We start from the raw sequence: 20000 nt of genomic DNA, 5'->3' as shown, positions 1-20000 counted from the left end.
AATCGTCATTCATATTTATTAGAAAGAGCCTCACATGAAAGTATACCAAATAGGAAAATATGCAACGTTAACAATGAAATAAATAAAGATACTGGTTTTCACGGGGTTTAGTGAAGGAATCGAATGGGTAAATAAAAGGTGAATAAAATGGATGGTGGCAATGAACAATCCCACGAACTAAGGGAAAAAATCTGTTAAAAATAAACTTTCGTAGTCAAGTGTGCTGTATTTGTAAAAATACTCAAGTCAGTAGACTCAGTTGATGTCCTTAAAAAAAAAAGAAAGAAAGAAAAAAAAAAAAAAAAAGACTCGAAAAGAAGGAGTCTACAGGAAATGGCAAATAAACAGCTAACTGCAGATAAAACGCTCCTTCAATTTCGGGTAACAAAGCCGGGACCAACAACCAACTAAGCAAAAACAAAAAACAAAAAAAACAAAAAGCCGCCCGTGTTCGAGAGGCTCCCCCCCCCCCCCCCCCCCAACCCCCAAGGGGGAATTGGGCGTGAAGAACCGGCAAGAAAGGACGAGAATTCAAGACCAACTTTCGCATAATTCACCTAAAGTATCGGCGCCATGGCGCATCGGGATGTCAATATTCCAAGACGATCGACTGACTCTCTCCCTCATTCTCGGCTTAATACCAAGAGTTCCTCCAGATGACCTCCTTTCGCGGCCTCGATGACGATTCATAAGGACAGTTCTCCTCCTCCTCCTCCTCCTCCTCCTCCTCCCACTACGTTCGTGTCTCGCCCCTGCGGGGGGTCCGCCACTTCTCGGGAGAATTTTCCACCCTTATTCTCTCCTTCTTCGTGCCCTTGGCGATAACAATTCATCATGGAGGTGTTATCCCATCGAGCCAAGGTGCTCTTTATGCAACAAAAGTGGAATTCGGTAAAAGGCGAAGGCGTCAATAATCGGAGGCAACCGTGGCACTGTGGCAACACGAGAGGGCACGACGGTTCTCGCTCCCCTTCGTCGGGTATATATACGCCAGAAGATGTCGTTCCTGCTATCAGAGCTCCTCTGCACATCGCTACGACATGAAGTTCGTGAGTAGCCTTTGCCTCCCTGTATGAGCCTGCCTCATTTTCGCTTCAGGTTTCTTTGCAGCAACATTCATTAACAATCACACATATCGTTCTAATACAAACGGTCATTTTTATTATTGAGGCTATTCTAAGAACATGGAAACAAAAAAAAGCCGAGTGAACTTTATGTTTTGTGAAATGTTGATTTCCTCAAGCATTAGAAAATGCAAATATTGTAAATAATCTAGCTATCAAAGTCACTATGTACTTCATCTAGCACTGGACATGAATTCTCTTCAGGAAAAAAGAATCACTGTCAATAGGAAACTCAATACGCTAATATATATATATATACTATATATATATATATAGATATATATATATATATATATATAAGATATATATGAGCAATATATATATACATATACATATATATATATATATATATATATGAGCAATATATATATATATATATATATATATATATATATATATATGTATATATATATATATATATGTATAGTATATATATATTTATATATATATATATATATATATATATATATATATATATATATATATACTATATATCAGCCAAAAAAAACCCTTACAAAATCATCGAGGGTTCACGCGATAAGTGATGCTTTGGAGTATGTTGTATGAAATATATATATCGGATATATCATTTAGGGCTTCGCTGAAGACTCAGTGAACTGGAACGAGCTGGAAGCTCATTTCCATATAATTTTATCGTCAAAGATCCGAGATTTCTAGACGCAAACACGATAACGGAGCGAATATACCAACCGGATCCATATTGCCTAAATAGGAACGAAACTAATTGAGGTCAGCCGATACTTATGAATCTTTCGCCGATATACTTATATAATAGACACATATATGTTTACATACACACACATATATTTATACACATATATGCGTGTATGCGCACCCATGTGAGTGTATTTATATCCATGGCGGACCATGTTTAGTCAACTTCATGGTACCCGGATGATTGTGTTTGTATTTGTATTCATTTGCGAAGCTTAAAAGTTTCTATGATGCCTCGTGACGGTTCATTGAGGATGATTTTCATGAGATTTGAAGGCCAATGAGAGGTTAACCATCGATGTGCTAGACATTTACTTGTGGAAACACTACTGACTCTAACAGCTCACATCTCATCGTGACCCACTGTTGGTTGCGTTAATTCCCCAGAAGTGTCGTTACAATCTTCATGAACGTACAAATTTCCACTGATGATGAGATCGATACATTTTGAACGTTTTGCTTTTATCAGTAAATGGAACTTAGTATTCGTAAATCTTGAGGTTGAATAATTATTAAGGAAATAAACCAATCGAACGTCAATATGTCCTGCCATGTTGAGGGCGAAAATGCCGCCGGAATTTCTGAAGAGAAAGTGGAGAGCTGCTCCAGTAATATAAGGACTGAATACAGTTGACAGTGAAAGCGGAGGATAGATAAATAAATAAGAGTGAGTGGAGGAATGCAGGAAACCTCTCCCATATAATTACTGTGATCACAGGATCCGCTTCTCAAGTTCGCTCTTTGAGGAAGAATTTCTCTTCGTCGTCTTTCTTTCTTTCTCGGCGTTTCTGTCGCTTTATGGTTTCTCTCCATCCTGATCCTTCTGTCGCTTTCACCCCGACGCCTCTACTTTCTTTCCACAAGATGAGAAACTCACTTCACTTCCTTCAGAAAGCTTTTACTCTTTTTTTTTTTTATGTTGTTAATTCCTCGTTCTTTTTGGTCCCTCTCTGAACAGCTTTTTAACATTTGATTGTTGCGTCAGATTTTTAGACATATTTCGGACGTGAGTCAAATTTACAAGCATCTGCAAAAAAAAAATATATATATATAAAAAAATAAATAAAAAAAAATAATAAAAAAAAAGATAATCGTCTAAGCACCTGACACCTTTCGCTTACCTACAATTCTCATTAACAGAGATAAACGTGAAAGCCCGACCTTTCTGATCAAGAGTGGATGTCGGCAGTAGGTATCTACGGTTATTTAAAGGTTAAAGGGAAAGACTTGGGCCGACTGCATCTTAACAGGATCAGATCGTATTTTGATGTGCTTTACTCCTGTCAGCTTCATTTCATTTTCATCGTTTTTCCTCAATGGAATTAAAGGGAGACATTATTCGGTTTATTTTCGAGGAAATCCCAGTAATCATCAGTCAGTGACCAGTTACCGGTAAATATGGTCCTTCAAATGAGAACCATTCTAATTTCTGAAACATTGTGTATTATAAGATATACAATAAAAGCTGGTACAATAACGTAAAGGTCCCGGAAATAAGTCCCTTTCAGTTTAAAAAAAATAAAAGAAAATAAGTAAATAAATAAGTAAATCAATAAAAAAGAATAAAAGAATCCCTTTCAATTTCTAAAACAAAAAAAAAAGAATAAAAAAACAATTAATAAAAAGAGTACACAATATTAAATTGATGGCAAAGACTAATTCTAATTTATGAAAACTTGTGTATTATGAGATATACAATAAAAGCTGGTATATTAACGTGAAGGTCAAGGAAATAATTCCCTTTCAATTTCTAGAAGAAAAAAAAATTAAGTAAAAATAAATTGAAAAAGAGTAAAAAAATGAAAGTGATGAGAAAGAGTCTAAAATAGAGAAATTATCGTCCCTCAGGTCATCCTCGCCGCCCTTGCCGCTATGGCTGCCGCTGCTCCCCAGCAGTACGGAGTGGACTCCAGGGAGGTGGTTCCCATCCTGAGGGACGAACGAGTCCAGGAGGACGACGGCCGCTACAACTTCGACGTCGAGACCGGAAACGGAATCGTCATCTCCCAGTCCGGGTCTCCTGTGTCGGAGGGCGCCATCGCCAGCGCTGGCCAGTTCTCGTGAGTCACGTGGGGCTGTATATTCCTCGGAATGATACAGACTCTCTCTCTCTCTCTCTCTCTCTCTCTCTTTGTATATATATACTATATATATATAATATATATATATATATATATATATATATATATATATATATATATATATAAGAGCGAATACCACAGGAAAATGATAGGCAGAAATTCAAGCGCTTTCGTCTTTATTAAAACGATGTCTTAATAAAGACGAAAGCGGCTTGGATTTCTGCCTATCATTTTCCTGTGGTATTCGCTTATTTAATGAAGTCCCGTATGCATCTGCTGTGATTTTTTAAGCATATATATATATATATATATATATATATATATATATATATATATATGTATATATATATATATATATATATATATATATATATATATATATATATATATATATATATAATTTATTATTGATTAAATTGCACCTTTGCCGTGTAGTGCTCATGAGAAAACTAAACCATCCTCAATTAAGAAACCATCCTTTTCCACCTCAGCTACACAGCTCCCGACGGAACTCCCGTTGTCTTGAAATTCGTCGCTGACGAGAACGGCTTCCAGCCCCAGTCCGACCTCCTGCCAGTGGCTCCAGAATTCCCTCACCCGATTCCTCAGTTCGTCCTCGACCAGATTGCCACCGCTGAGGCTCAGAGAGCAGCCATCGCCCGCGGAGAGAAGGTGTCTTACGAGTAGATCTTCCCGCTCGGCGGATACCTATCGCTCTATTAATATGTTTCGAGCGACTTCGAAAACCTTCGGCCGGATGAAGAGTTCGACCGAGGCTTAAACGATTCTGAAAATCTTTTCCGATGCTCCAATGTTAGGCCCACCATATTTATCATGAGTTCTTTGCTATTTATTGACTGAATAAAATGATAGAATTTGTGTTTCATAAGTTTTATTAAGCCTGTTTTCTTGATCTGATATGTAAGCGGTGGATAAAATTTCAGTTGCCAATAGTTTTTGTGAAATAGTATTTTTCCCATTAATTCGTTTATTTTCTTTATCATGGCATAAAACTGATCACTTTTTTATGATACAGTTTTTTACAATATAGTATTTTCCCATTACTTCGTTTATTTTCTTTATCATGGCATAAAACTGATCCCTTTTTGGTCATGCGTTTCTTTATGTTTGTCAATTTTAGGAGTCCACTACAGCAATGTCATCAGAGTGAATAAAAGGGACAGTGAAATAAGGGCAACTCTTAAATGTGTGAAAGCCACAAATACAACAGTTGCTAAATTGAATAGTAATTCATATCTTAGTACTTTAGCATATTCAAGAACTTGGTTTTTTCCTTTCCTTAGTGACTGGTGTTCCATGCAATCATACACATTCGGTTTCTTTACTCTTCATGATATTAATACTGATATTAATTTGCCCTAAACTAATCACCACAACTAACAAAAGAGGTCATTCATCACTCATGTTTCAGAATGACTTGGAAATACTGACAAATAGAGCAGAAAAAAAGAAGAAAAGACTCCTTTAGTTATAAATTTTTCCATTTAAAAGGCCTACACTATGGCCCCCAAACACGCGAATCTCAAGCAGAAGTTTCAGTCCCTTTGGTTATGATAAGTTAAAGCTGGAATAACAATAAAGGTGCTCAGTATGTCTTCATCGGTGGCCATGATAACTTGGAGGTAAGCTGACGCGAATAGATTTTAGTCACTTTACCTGGCTATGATAACTAAAGATGAAACGACGAGAATACTGTTTAGGAAATAGAAGCTACGTTTCCCAAAAGAAATCTAAGTCTTTAATCAAATGAATGGACATTTATTCCCGATTCATCAACCTTCATTATTCAAAAGGCAATTAATCATAAATCTTGATGAACAACAGTTTCCAGAATCGAATACTAATCATAGCATAAATTCAGTTAGAAATAAAAAAAAAATCATCTAAATTTTAAATTTTAAAAACATTGCTTCAATAAAGTACGTATTACATAGCTGTCACTTCTTTATTATATTCATTTGGAATATCATCTATTCTTTACATGGCTTCCTCACTTCTCTGCTTGAAAAATCTTGGACAAAAACTATTTCATGAGGCTGAGGAGTATATTACTTTTAGAAGAGCTTTGTGCTATCCGTCAATTTATGCCGGGACAGATTTAAAGAGTTCTCGTTTGGTCGCCTAATAACTCCACTACTCCCATTTAAGGGGTGCGGGATGGGGGATGGGGAAATAGCTATAGTTATTTAAAATTCGAATTAGTTCCTCGTTGGAGAGTGGTTTACGTGCTTGACTAACGATTCGGTAGTTCCGATTTCGACTCACCGCCCTATCAATCAGGAATTTGTTTCTGGGGATTAGAAATTCATTACTTGATATAATGTGGTTCGGATCCCACAAAAAGCTGTAGATCCGTTGCTAGGTAACCAATTGGTTCCTAGCCACGCAAAAGTATCTAGTAATCCTTCGGGCCAGCCCTAGGAGAGCTGTTCATCATCTCAGTGGTCTGGTTAAACTAAGAGAGACTTAAAGTGACAGCCACTTCTGAGACGCCAAGAAAGCCTACTTCAACCTTTACTGCCATTTGTAAACAGATCTGGGATCACCAGAATATAAGAGCAATAAGTGGGACACTGAGGATTATAGAAATCTTGCACAAAATTTGAATCGTTCTTATAGAGAGACCCGGTGTGTATCCACCTTTGCGGCGCGTTCAGTACAGGTCTGTTGGGGATTACAGAAGACTTTAGATATCATAAAGATAATGCTCCCTAAGAAATATTAGTCCCAGATAACGACTCCCGAAAACCCTTGGGTTCACTATCTAGGAAAGATCCCAACAATGAATCCTAGTTATAGGTTGAGTCAAAAAATGAACTGACTATGAACATTATCGAAAGTCTCCTGATGACGAGTTATTCCTAGTGCGGAACTGGAGAGAATGAAACTGGTATCGAGAGAAGTCGGAAGACTCATTCGAGAAAAAATGCGATGGAAATGAATGATCATGAAAATAGAGACAATAAATCCTCGGTAATCTTTCGGGGGGAAAGATGAATTCCCCATTATCAGAGAGTCCTCATTTGCCTATTGACTTGGTACAGTCTTCTCCTACTCCTAGGCTCATTTTCACTCGCTAATAAGGTTTCCGTTCGGAATATTCCATTTCTTACTTAATAGGTAGCTGCTCTTTTTACCTGAATTGCCAGTATCCAGTTTTTATTCTCTGTCCTTTGAATATCTGCATGAACTTACCCATTACTTATATTATTTCTCTATATGCACGCATTTGCACGCTATTAGCAGCTTTTCACTCATGTAGTAGACTTTGACTAATCTAGTAATCATACGAATTATGTATATATATATATATATATATATATATATATATATATATATATATATATATATATATTTATACACACACACACACACACGCACACACACACACACACACACACACACACATATATATATATATATATATATATATATATGATATATGAATGGTCGACCTCCACTCTGAATATCGATGACAACCTAAAAGTATAACAAGGAATTACTCTCTGGACCACAAGAGGTAAAGTAATGTTGTTATAGTTTTATGAAAATTGTTTTGTAAAATAATAAGCATCGTTCTTTAACGTATTCAAGGTTTCCTCTAATAATACCATGACTGAGGAACAATTTTCTTTGGGTACTGGGAATCTGGAAATTTATGGCTATCGAAAAAATGAAGGCCACACGTAAAATTGACCCTTTTCTGTTATGAAATGTCATATTTCTGTCATGATTCAGAACAGAAAGATGTTAACTCTGTGGAAATAAAAAAGTGTATTCAGTTATCAACTGTCACAGTCCTGTCATAATTCCGAACAGCAAGATGTTAACTCTGTAAAATAAAAAAAATGTACCCTATTCTGTTATGAAATGTCACAGTTCTGTCATAATTATGAAAAGCAAGATGTTAACTCTGTAGAAATATTCTTAGTAAAGAAAGGCACTTCAGACGGTAAGATGGAATAGACAACAATATTGGACTACTGTCCAATCTTTCAATAACTAGCGTCAAAGATAGACCCTCCCACTGTTCTTGATTTTTGTGAGCCTATATTTAATTTGTTACTAGTAGAGCAAGAGATTATTTACATAGACATATCTTTGGCAGTTTAAAAATAAGAACTGAATTTTAAATCGACGTACATAGCCATTCGACCTTTTCTATCAAAGTCAATAAGTAATATTTAGAAAAATGCAATATCTTTCAGAAAACTGAGCTGCTACCTAAATTGGAAAATCGGCCCTGGTTGCCAATGCAAAAAGAAGGAAAAACTACAAAATATATAAACTTTTACGCAAAGTTAGACCAAGGTTCGTACTATGTATTCAGCAGTGTTACCAAACTCGGAGAAATTCTTTTAAAGTTCCATCATCGTCTTAACGCACAAGGCAACACATGAAATTTTAAGAAGAAAAAGAAATCAGAAAAAAAAGATAAAATTAGTCATATATGCAGAAACTGTTCCAATAATCTCTTGAACATTTTTAGACTGGGAAGAAAGGTAAAAACATGGCACTAGGTTTTGCGAGGAATTCGAAGACAATGTATGCATATATGCGCTAGTTACTCTAGTCACCACAAAATTACTTTTGCTAGAAAGCATAAAAAACCTAAAATCCGCTTTTGCTCTTAGTGCTCGGGTAAGAAAGCTCATTTTTGACTGAGAGTTACAAGAATGATGCTAAATAATCAAATACTTCCAAAAATCACAACCCTCAACAGCTACAAAGTCGAGTCCCTCTCTCTTATCAATCGCCCGTAAATCAGGGAAAAGATTAAACGGGCCATAAAGTGGAAACACTTAAATACTTTTAGATCTCGCAAGGAAACGCTTATTTTAAGCTTCAATATACTTTCTAAGAATTCACAAAGATTCTGTGAGCGTACATTGCCAATGTATATATATATATATATATATATATATGTATATATATATATATATATATATATATATATATATATATATATATATATATATTACATGAATTTTTAGTACATCACCGTGATTCCTATGCAAGCTACAAATGTCCTTTATGATCTAATTCGCTCTACCTCGGAATTAATATATTTTCATATATATTAAACGGAGGGGGATTTTTTATCTTCATTTTTTTAGTTGATAAAAATTTCGTCCTCTCGTGGATGGATTCGGAAAACCAGCGGACAAATGAGAAATCAGGTCTTCTGTGACATGTTCGAATCCACGAGAAGACGAAATTGTAAAAAAAAACAAAAAACAAAGGAAAATCCCTTCGGTTAACATATATGAAAATATATTAATTCTGAGGTAGAGCGAACTGGATATTAAAGGATATTTGTAGCTTAATATATATATATATATATATATATATATATATATATATATATACACTTATATATATATATATATATATATATAGTATATATATATATATATATAGGATATATATATATATATATATTATATATATAGAGAGAGAGAGAGAGAGAGAGAGAGAGAGAGAGAGAGAGAGAGAGAGAGGTAATAAAGAAATTAATTTACTCTGAAAGTTTAGAAAGTCCTTTGGCATGCAGAGCTACAAGACAAGGAAGGGAGGTGGTTTCTTAAAAAAAAAAAAAAAAAAAAAAAAAGCTGTAGTATCGAAATTGAAGCCTTCCTGACATAATTCATATTAAACGGTTTCATGAATGATAGCGTTCTGGATGTAAATGGACCCAAATTCACTGCAATTCCTGAATGCAGAATTCCGAAGACTATCCTTTCTTTGCACCTTAAATGTCACATAAAAAAAAAAAAAAAAAAAAATGTCACATCACATTTTTGTTGTTTGATATTATGACTTATGAAATTGAATCTATACACTTTTAATACGTGTGCGCATCGTTTTCGTATAATGTGATCATCTTTGGTAAAGTACAGAATTCTCCTTAAACGAGTCTCGAGGTTCATCTTTTTGAAGTGTTTCTTTCATGTATTTTCAACCTGATTCGTTAACTTTCTGTGATAATGAAACGTGGTTGTTTTTTTTTCCCTTTAGCCTAATATCTTTTCAAGGAGAGCAGGCAATCCTTAAACATCCTGCATCAACGTTTTGCAAGAGGTGAATGTGTCACTGTGTAACCGTGGCATCGTGGCAGCGCGACAGAAGAGTTCTTGTTACCCTTCGTCGGGTATATAAACACCGACGGATTCCACCTTAGCTATCAGAACTCCTCTCAGCTGCCCAGCGCCATGAAGCTCGTAAGTTCTGCGTTTAGAGAACAGCGGGTTCCACAACAAAAGGACTTGAAAGATCAGACTTGAATGTGATTCCATTCAACCATTAAGGTTAAATCAAACTTGACTTCTGGGTGAATCGTAGTCTAGAAATTGCTCCCAAGCAGTAAAGCTCATGCTTGACATGCGACCTTCTATCAGACATTCTTTATACGATTAAGTTTGATTGCAATGTAGATCGGCCCAGCATTTAAATATATACAATGTAGTTTAAAATTAATGTGCACTGAATTATAACGAAAAAAGACGTTTCAAAATGATTCGTATAAGAGGGAACGGACTTACCTTTTGCACAGAGATAAGTCTTGACAACTGAACCAAATTTCTGAAGATAATTTTATGCCGATGCCTTCGAAAGTCTAACAGATGAATGACTAAAGATGAATGATTGCAGAACTTAACTGAGGGCCATTAAATCAGAACAACTGCTCTGCAAAAGGTGACGTAGTGAAGTGGAACGAGACAAAATCTCTGTTCCATATAACTTCCCAGTATCAGATCTAGGTCCCGACTCAAGAGGAGCTCGTCGAAGAACAGCAGATCCCAAGTAACTGGATAATAGCTGGTTGCATTCTCGACTGCATTCATAAATTTGCCGGATCTGCTGGAGCGCTTTCATTTACTTATTTGCTTTTACACCGTATCGTCACTGGAATGGCTTTTCAATATCAAAATTATGTGAAGCCATAATTTACCTGGATTGACGAGTGGTTTTTGTAAAACCTAATCTTCGCTATTATATTTTACAAACTCGAATCTGCCGTTGGCTTATGCAGTGTGAGCGGAAGTGGTCATTTCTGTTCCCAGTTTCTCTGTTCGGTACAATGTTCTTCCTGACAACTGGGAATTTATCCCTTCAATTGTCTGAATATTGTTCATATATGGGAGAAACTTGTCAACATGTTTTTTTTTTCTTCGGGAATAATAGATGTTAATTATACACATACTATATTCCTATCCTATATAATATAAATAAAGTAAAGGACGTTGAGTCGAAAGATCTTGCAGATACTCCGGTGTTTCACTGTTCTTCGTGGCTTATACCTTTATTTATGCATTTGTCCCACGTCCCAAACTTTCGTGATTCACAGAATATTATATATATATATATAGATATATATATTTATATCTATATATATATATATATATATATATATATATATATATATATATATATATATTATATTATCTATATATATAACGTGAGTCCCACTTTCTTGATTCAGTTATCACACACACACACACACACACCACACACACACACACACACACACACACACATATATATCTGTATATATATATCATATATATAGATCCTATATATATATATATATATATATCTATATATATATATATAAAAAAAGAGAGAGAGAGAGAGAGAGGAGAGAGAGAGAGAGAGAGAGCGAGAGAGAGAGAGAGAGAGAGAAAGAGAGACCATCTATTGCAAGATCTTGGGATTATTTTATGCAGCCGCAGAGCTGAAAACACGAAAACGCCTGGTCAACTCTTTGTTTTATACCTAAGAGAAACGTGGCACACTATGAATGCTGCCCAATTTCATCTTTAGTATTCCAGGGCATCTCGGAGAGGACTGATAATTAGCGGTAGAAATTAACAATTATATGTGCTGGAGTGCGGCAGCCAGAAGCTTAAAGACAACTGGAATAAATGTTCAGGGAATTTGAGACTCCATTTCACTGAAATGACTGACTTACTGTTCCAGATCGTGCTTGCGTGCCTTGCAACTTTGGCAGCCTCTGCTCCCCAGCAGTACGGGTCCTCTTCGGATGAGGTCGCTCCCATCCTGAGAGACGAGCGCATTCAGGAAGACGACGGAAGATACAACTTCGATGTCGAGACCGGGAACGGAATTGTCATTTCTCAGGCCGGCTCTCCTGTGTCTGAGGGCGCCATTGCTAGTGCTGGACAGTTCTCGTGAGTACAATTATATCTTTATATTTTAATTCGGCTGACTGTCATGTCAACAGGGCGATTGTGTTTGAATACTTCTGTGATACAATATGCAATCAAACTTGTCACATACAATGATAAATGTCAAAAGAATATGTTGACTTTTTTGCCAATCCAATATCCTTAAATGCACGGTAGAAAGGTAAGTGAAACAGGGACTTGGAATATACTACGAGAGTGCTTGCTCCAAGTCCCTGTCTCACTCTTTATACCGTGAATTTAAGAAGTTTTTGCCTACATATGCAAGCCAAGTAAGTCATTATGACGGCCGCCTGTTTGGTCTGTCGTTTAGGGTATTTATTGCACAGGCAGCCTTCGAAAATGTTTCCTTTTTAAGAATAGGATTTGATGGAAAGTGTTAGGGTATATTTTAGCGCAAATGAACCCTGTTTGCCCTTTCTAGAATGTCTGCGAAGCAACACTTCCTTATTGTTACTGATCCTAATTAACACTGTTAACCTCTAGACCCTACCACAAAAATTATTGATAAATCTTAAAACGGTCTGTTAAGTAGTAGTGTGTATTAGTCTTTACTGATCAGAGAGAGAGAGAGAGAGAGAGAGAGAGAGAGAGAGAGAGAGAGAGAGAGAGAGAGAGAGAGAGAGAGAGAGAGACTAGCATTTTGTTTCGCTACAGGTACACTGCTCCTGACGGAACTCCCGTTGTCTTGAAATTTGTTGCTGACGAGAACGGCTTTCAGCCCCAGTCGGACCTCCTTCCAGTGGCTCCAGAATTCCCTCACCCGATTCCTCAGTTCGTCCTCGACCAGATTGCGACCGCTGAGGCTCAGAGAGCAGCCATCGCCCGTGGAGAGAAGGTGTCTTACGACTAGAGTTCCTGCGAATGGCTATGACGCTTTACAGATGTGATCTTGCGAGCCCATGGCTTAACCAAGTTCTCGTTTTAGGCTCTACCGACTGTGTAAATAAGGAAAAATGGCTGTATTTATAATCCATTTCTTATTATTTATTGATAGAATAAATCCAGATAAGCAGTTACGAATTCATCTTTATTCCTTTTCCTCTCTCGATGATAAAAAGGAAGAATTGTTAGCAGAACTAGAGAACTACAGACAAACGAGAATTGCTTAAAGTGTACATTGGTATATTTAACAACCTTCTTGTGCTACCATGTCATTTTTTCGCAAATTATGGCTGATATATAACCAGCCAAACTGGAAGCTTTGTCAAACATAGTTTTCAAATATAGTGAGAGGAAACTAAACTATAAAAGAGAGGCCAAGAAAAAGTGCTTATTTAGGCGAGCAGTAAAATCAGAGTTTAGAGAGCAGTCTGTAAAACCTCCAGATTTGAATGCAGTGTTTGATTTCTTAAGTTTCATTAGGCCATTCGTTTTGCGCAGAAAGCTTCTGCTTACATATAGGGATTACTGGAAGGCTTTGGTAGAAGAGCTTTCAAGGAATCAACCCTCTCTTTTATGAACTACTAACTCAAAATATTTCAAAAGTGGGAGGATTATTAAATCAAAGGAGACAGAAATTCGCCACAAATTTCTTGACCAAAAATATTTGAGAGGCAGAGAGAGACTTTGGTGGAAATAGCCACCACTGACAGTTAATGAGAAAACTTCACCGATTTCTTGATTGATTGATGATGACATATTGGTTCGTGCGTACATACACAGTCCAAGACTTGGTGCAAGCAATAAACACAACTATGTGAAAAGGTGGAAGTTTTCATCTCTTATCAAAGCTTCACTCTTTACAAATGTGATTTGAAGTAAATAGGGTTACGAGCCCTTTACTGAATGATGATTTAATGATGAAAGTGAGTTTGTTCGTAAATTGTCTCGTCAACATATTGGCATTTCTAGCTGAGAGTTAGCAACCTCAGAACAAATAATACGAAAAAGATATAAGGTAAAATAAGAGGTTGCGCGGTTGAGTTCCACTAAGCTGTTTATCCTGGATTATAAGTCCATTAAAATGAGCAGCTGAAGCTGTGTGCGCGCACTAAATCTATCTCTCTGAGTGGGATTAAAAAAGAAAAAGAAAATTACACGTCCATTTGATGACAGCAATAAAGGATTCGTTGATCTCTGGAAATTTCATCCTCAAACAATCGAGTCGGAAAATGGCACATAACGTTCATTCGAGGCTCTAAAAGCCACTTTACTTAAATCGCCATTTTAAGAGAAGAAAATGTTCTCTGAGATGGACGTTAATGAGACCTTAATACCCAAATAAACGATTTCTGAATTCTTTAAATTCTCGCAAGAATCTTTCATCCGCGTCTCAAGTTAATTATTTTCCTTGTAAAAATCAACTCCCTTTTTAAAAGGATGATAATCTTTGCTCAGTTGCATGGCTGAAGGTCAGCTACGACCATTAAAGCTAAAAAGGGAGAGAATTTTTGATCAGTCATCTTTATAATGCTTGATCCTGAGAAAAAGAAAACAGCTTTATCTGAGCTTTGGGTCAAGATGGCTCAAGTGCAGCAGCTTCCACCTTTTATTCTTTTTTATATATATAAAATAAAGCCAGTATTTCCTTGCATGAAAGCGCCTTATACAATTACAAACGAAATGAAGAATCATTTAATTTAAACACTCACTTAGATGACTATGAAATTAAATGTGCGGTAAAAAGAACTCCGCCAATACCACAGGGAGGAAAAATGATAAAATCGACTAACCACTGAGATCTTTCCAGTGCTCGACAACTTTGCGACTGACTCATGAACTGGGCTCTGCGGTTCACCAATTTACAAATAAAGGGTTCAAAGATTAAGGAAGGTTAAAGAGATAATTTTAAAGAGACCATTTTACTGCGTGCGCAATACATAAGGCCATGACTTGACCCGTAAAAATATTAGTTAACGATTGGGGCAAGATGGCTGCCGTAGATGGAGTTCGATAGTACTTCATTTCCTTTTTTGAAAATCTATTTATTTATCTATATATAGGTGAAAACGCCATTAGGGTGAAAACAGTCGACTAAATCTTCGTCGTTAATTTCAGCTCCATATTTTTACATGTCTGCAGGTCTGTTATTTACGCTGTTTCTGTGGTAGGGGTGTAAGAATACTATCACCGCAAGTCCTGCTGCCTTGCAATACCTGTGGTTGATGACAGCAAGGGCATGCGGTCGTATAAAACCACTTTAGCAAACAATAAACCATGCCTGATGATGCCTTTGATAGAAGGCAGTGGAGAAAGCGCATCAGGCAACCGACCCCTTAATGTAGGGATAACGGTGGGAATTGAAGAGGAGGTCTGTTATCTACGCGTGAATACCGACCAAAGCGTATAAAAAAGATATTAAGACTATATTTTTTATGATTGGAAATCAACACAATTCCCTATGAAAAAAATTGGGATATTACAAAGAAATTAAGATGCAGAAGAGAGATGAAGCTGTAAAGATACTTCATTTAAAATGAACGGAGAGACGATAGAGACAGGAATCTCGATACCAAGGACTTGATCATAAAGATCAAAGTAAATTCATTGGCCATCAACGAATCTTCTCTACGTATATATCTCTCTAGTAACGATAATTGTGAAGCTTCATTTATTCCATCTATACTTTTAGTGCTGGCAATGTGGTACCCACTGAAACTCCACTTTTAATTATTATTATTTTTTCCTTTTTTCATGTATTCTATCTTTTGGGGGTCTATCACAGTCATCCTATTCGAATGGGTGGTTTTTATAGTGTGGGGTTCCGAGTTGCATCCTTCTTCCTTAGGAGTCCATCACTTTTCTCACTATGTTCGCTGTTTCTAGGAGCACACTCTACTGCATGAGTCCTGAAGCTACTTCGGCATCTAGTTTTTCCAGGCTCCTTTCCAGGGATCTTGGGATCGTGCCTAGTGTTCCTATGATTATGGGTACCATTTCCACTGACATATCCCACATCCTTCTTATTTCTATTTTTAGGTCTTGATACTTATAGATTGTGAGAAAATTTTATTATTATTGTTATTATTATTATTATTATTATTATTATTATTATTATTATTATTATTTGCTCTATCACAGTCCTCAAATTCGACTGGGAGGTATTTATAGTGTGGGGTTCCGGGTTACATCCTGCCTCCTTAGGAGTCCATCACTTTTCTTACTATGTGCGCCGTTTCTAGGATCACACTCTTCTGCATGAGTCTGGAGCTACTTCAGCCTCTACTTTTTCTAGATTCCTTTTCAGGATCTTGGATCGTGCCTAGTGCTCCTATGATTGGGATAACAATTTCCACTGGCATATCCCATATCCTTCTTATTTCTATTTTCAGATCTTGATACTTATCCATTTTTTCCCTCTCTTTCTCTTCAACTCTGGTGTCCCATGGTATTGCGACATCAATGAGTGATACTTTCTTCTTGACTTTGTCAATCAATGTTACGTCTGGTCTATTTGCACGTATCACCCTATCCGTTCTGATACCATAGTCCCAGAGGATCTTTGCCTGATCGTTTTCTATCACTCCCTTAGGTTGGTGCTCGTACCACTTATTACTGCAAGGTAGATGATGTTTCTTGCACAGGCTCCAGTGGAGGGCTTTTGCCACTGAACCATGCCTCTTTTTGTACTGGTTCTGTGCAATTGCCGAGAATTCGCTTGCTATGTGGTTTATGGTTTCATTTTTCGTATTGCACTTTTCACATATGGGAGAGATGTTATTTCCGTCTATCGTTATTTGAACATATCTGGTTCTTAGGGCCTGATCTTGTGCCGCTGTTATCATTCCTTCAGTTTCCTTCTTTAGCTCTCCCCTCTGTAGCCATTGCCATGTGTCATCGCTGGCTAGTTCTTTAGTCTGTCTCATGTATTGTCCGTGCATTGGTTTGTTGTCCCAGTCCTCTGTTCTGTTTGTCATTGTCCTGTCTCTGTATATTTTCTGGGTCTTCGTCTACTTTTATTAGTCTTCTTATCCATGCACTTCTTTTAAAGCCACTCGTTTCATGGTTTTCAGATATGCCCCAGTGCTCTTGGTTCGTCGTTGTTGACGCAGTCCTCTATACTTAGTCAGTCCTCTCCCTCCTTCTTTTCCGTGTTATGTATAGTCTGTCCGTATTTGCTCTTGGGTGTAGTGCTTTGTGTATTGTCATATGTTTCCTGGTTTTCTGATCTATGCTGCGGAGTTCTGCCTTCGTCCATTCCACTATTTCTGCGCTGTGTCTGATTACTGGCACTGCCCATGTGTTTATGGCTTTTATCATATTTCCGGCGTTGAGTTTTGACTTGAGTATCGCCTTGAGTCTCTGCATATATTCTTTCCTGATCGTGTCCTTCATCTCTTGGTGTTTTATATCCCCTCCTTCCATTATTCCCAGGTATTTGTATCCAGTCTCATCTATGTGTTTTTGATGTTGCTCCCATCTGGTAGCTTTATCCCTTCAGTTCTCGCTTACTTTGCCTTTTTGTATGTTGACTAAGGCGCATTTTTCTATTCCAAACTCCATCCTGATGTCCCCAGATACATTCCTTACAGTCTGGATTAGGGTATCTATTTCCTTGATGCTCTTACCATACAGCTTGATGTCCATGAACATCAGATGGTTAATTCTGTTGCCTCTTTTATTGAGTTGGTACCCAGCATCCATCTTCTGTAGTATTTTCGTCATGGGAATCATGACTACTACGAAGAGAAGTGGGGACAGTGAGTCGCCCTGGAAGATCCCTCTCCTGATATTAACCTCTGCTAGTCTTATTCCAGAGCTTGTAAGTATTGTATTCCAGTTGCGCATTGCATTTTCAAGGAAGCTGATGGCGTTTTCCTCTGCCCCATATATTTTCAGGCATTCTATTACCCATGGTATCATGTCGAAGGCTTTCTTATAGTCTATCCATGCCATGCTTAGGTTGGTTTCCCTTCTCCTACTGTTCTTAATTACCATTTTGTCTATCAGAAGCTGGTCTTTTGTGCCCCTACAGTTCCTTCTGCAGCCTTTCTGTTGGTGGGGGATGGTGTTTGTCTCCTCTAGGTAGTTTTATAGCCTTTCAACGATGATACCTGTTAGTAACTTCCACATTATTGGTAGGCAGGTGATAGGCCTGTAGTTACTGGCTATATTTCCCTTACTCTTGTCATTTTGTACCAAGGATGTTCTTCCTGTGGTCATCCATTTGGGTGCATGGTGATTTGAGATACAATGCTGGAGTTGTTCTGCTATTCGTGGGTGTAGGGCCTTGACGTTTTTGAGCCAGTATCCATGGACTTCATCGGGACCTGAGCTTTCCTGGGGCATTTTCTTTAGTTGGTGTCTGACTGTGTCTGTCGTGATCTCTGTGAATCTTTGTTTTATTCTCCCTGTTTCTTCTTCCTTGACTTCCTGGAGCCATGTTGCATGTTTGTTGTGTGATTATTATTATTATTATTATTATTATTATTATTATTATTATTATTATTATTATTATTATTATTATTATTATTATTATTATTATTATTATTATTATTATTAGTATTATAGACAGGAAGCAGACCTTCTCGGATACATGTTTAATGAAAATGAATGACAGAGTTAACTGAATTTATCTTATAAAAAGATTTATCTATTTTTCTAATACTTCGTTTGTCGTAATCAGCAAGACTGCTAAGCGACTGGCCTCTATCATGGTGTTATTCTGATATTTTGAATGTCACGTATGGTATTATCAATACTAAAATACATGGAATATATGTTTTAGTCTAATTGTATTGTAATATATATCTGGAGACTACAACGGGATCGTAGAATGTAATCTCCGCCACAAACTCGTTAATACAGTAATTTCTTATTATTACTGTATTTTTAGAGTCAGTTGTTTCCTTAATGTCGACATGTTTCGGCCATCTCCCTGGCCATCATCTGGACGTTGCAAATGAGCATCGTTGATGGGTCAGTTTTTAAAGTAGGGGTGGGCGTGTTCAGATCCGGGATCGATTAATGATTGGCTGCCTGGAGGAATTTCTAAGATATTATTATTATTATTATTATTATTATTATTATTATTATTATTATTTATTATTATTATTATTATTATTATTATGATGCCGGGATAAACAAGTAATTATACGCAACATGCCTAAGAAGCTTCCTCAGAATAGAATGACTGTGTAGGTGTGTGTGTGTGTGTGTGTGTGAGAGAGAGAGAGAGAGAGAGAGAGAGAGAGAGAGAGAGAGAGAGAGAGAGAGAGAGAGAGAGAAAATTGGAGGAGAGGATTCTTTATCTCTATAAGTCATTTCCCAATATCGAGCACTAAGGAGGTTTTCTCTTTTGATGTGATCATTATACAGGCAATTGCCAAAGCCTCTTCTTGAGCATTTCTGTCCCCGATGCCAAAGCCTCTCACGAGATGTATCCAGTAGCCTGTTTAATCGACGTTATGAACGGTATAATATCGTCGTAACTCCCGAAGGATTCTTTTCAGGAGGAAAGACCTACTGGAGAAAATTTGCATACCAAAGCCGAATTTCAACGGGGTGCTGAGAGGGTCACAGGTTAATTAAAACTGTTGAATCCGTGGTCATAATTAACTTGACCCTGCTGTGTAGTAGACCACTAACGCCAAGGTCGCTATTATTCACGCACTTTAAGGGAGAGAACGTCCAATAGAATGTTCAGAATCTAATTTCTGCGAGAGAGAAATGTAGGCAGACAGACAGATAGACAGACGGACAATCTTATAGAGTGTTTTGAGAAACGTCATTTCATTAAACAAAAGTAAGGAATTAGACCTATCAGCCTATTACCACATGCATTCAAACCTACTCACATATAATGAAGGTTAATCTCAGTCCTTCCAGCGACTGTCGGGGAAGGCGCTGTCTCGACGCTATTTCTCAATGGATGTCACAGGCCATCCTCA

At 37.1% G+C, this 20000-nt stretch overlaps 2 protein-coding genes across 2 annotated transcripts; both read left to right on the top strand.

The window, feature by feature from the left end:
- Positions 1-933: 933 nt before the first annotated feature.
- Positions 934-4821, top strand: LOC135206624 (cuticle protein AMP1A-like). Its single transcript, XM_064237964.1, has 3 exons — positions 934-1049; positions 3708-3919; positions 4432-4821. The coding sequence occupies exons 1-3, from the start codon at positions 1041-1043 to the stop codon at positions 4625-4627; spliced, it is 417 nt and encodes a 138-aa protein (XP_064094034.1). The 5' UTR covers positions 934-1040; the 3' UTR covers positions 4628-4821.
- A 5259-nt stretch (positions 4822-10080) lies between these two features.
- Positions 10081-13187, top strand: LOC135206459 (cuticle protein AMP1A-like). Its single transcript, XM_064237836.1, has 3 exons — positions 10081-10182; positions 11942-12153; positions 12826-13187. The coding sequence occupies exons 1-3, from the start codon at positions 10174-10176 to the stop codon at positions 13019-13021; spliced, it is 417 nt and encodes a 138-aa protein (XP_064093906.1). The 5' UTR covers positions 10081-10173; the 3' UTR covers positions 13022-13187.
- The last annotated feature ends 6813 nt before the right edge of the window (positions 13188-20000 follow it).

This window comes from Macrobrachium nipponense, chromosome 31 (genome assembly GCF_015104395.2).
Source record: "Macrobrachium nipponense isolate FS-2020 chromosome 31, ASM1510439v2, whole genome shotgun sequence".
In the NCBI taxonomy this organism is placed as follows: Eukaryota; Metazoa; Arthropoda; class Malacostraca; order Decapoda; family Palaemonidae; genus Macrobrachium; species Macrobrachium nipponense.
The sequence above is the reverse complement of the archived record's forward strand: the minus strand, read 5'-3'. Positions and strand labels throughout refer to the sequence as shown.

What these genes read in the sequence shown, in the direction of transcription:
- LOC135206459 (XM_064237836.1), top strand. An exon ending in GCTAGTGCTGGACAGTTCTC is followed by an intron (nt 12,154 to 12,825) that starts GTGAGTACAATT and finishes GTTTCGCTACAG; the next exon opens with GTACACTGCTCCTGACGGAA.
- LOC135206624 (XM_064237964.1), top strand. An exon ending in GCCAGCGCTGGCCAGTTCTC is followed by an intron (nt 3,920 to 4,431) that starts GTGAGTCACGTG and finishes TTTCCACCTCAG; the next exon opens with CTACACAGCTCCCGACGGAA.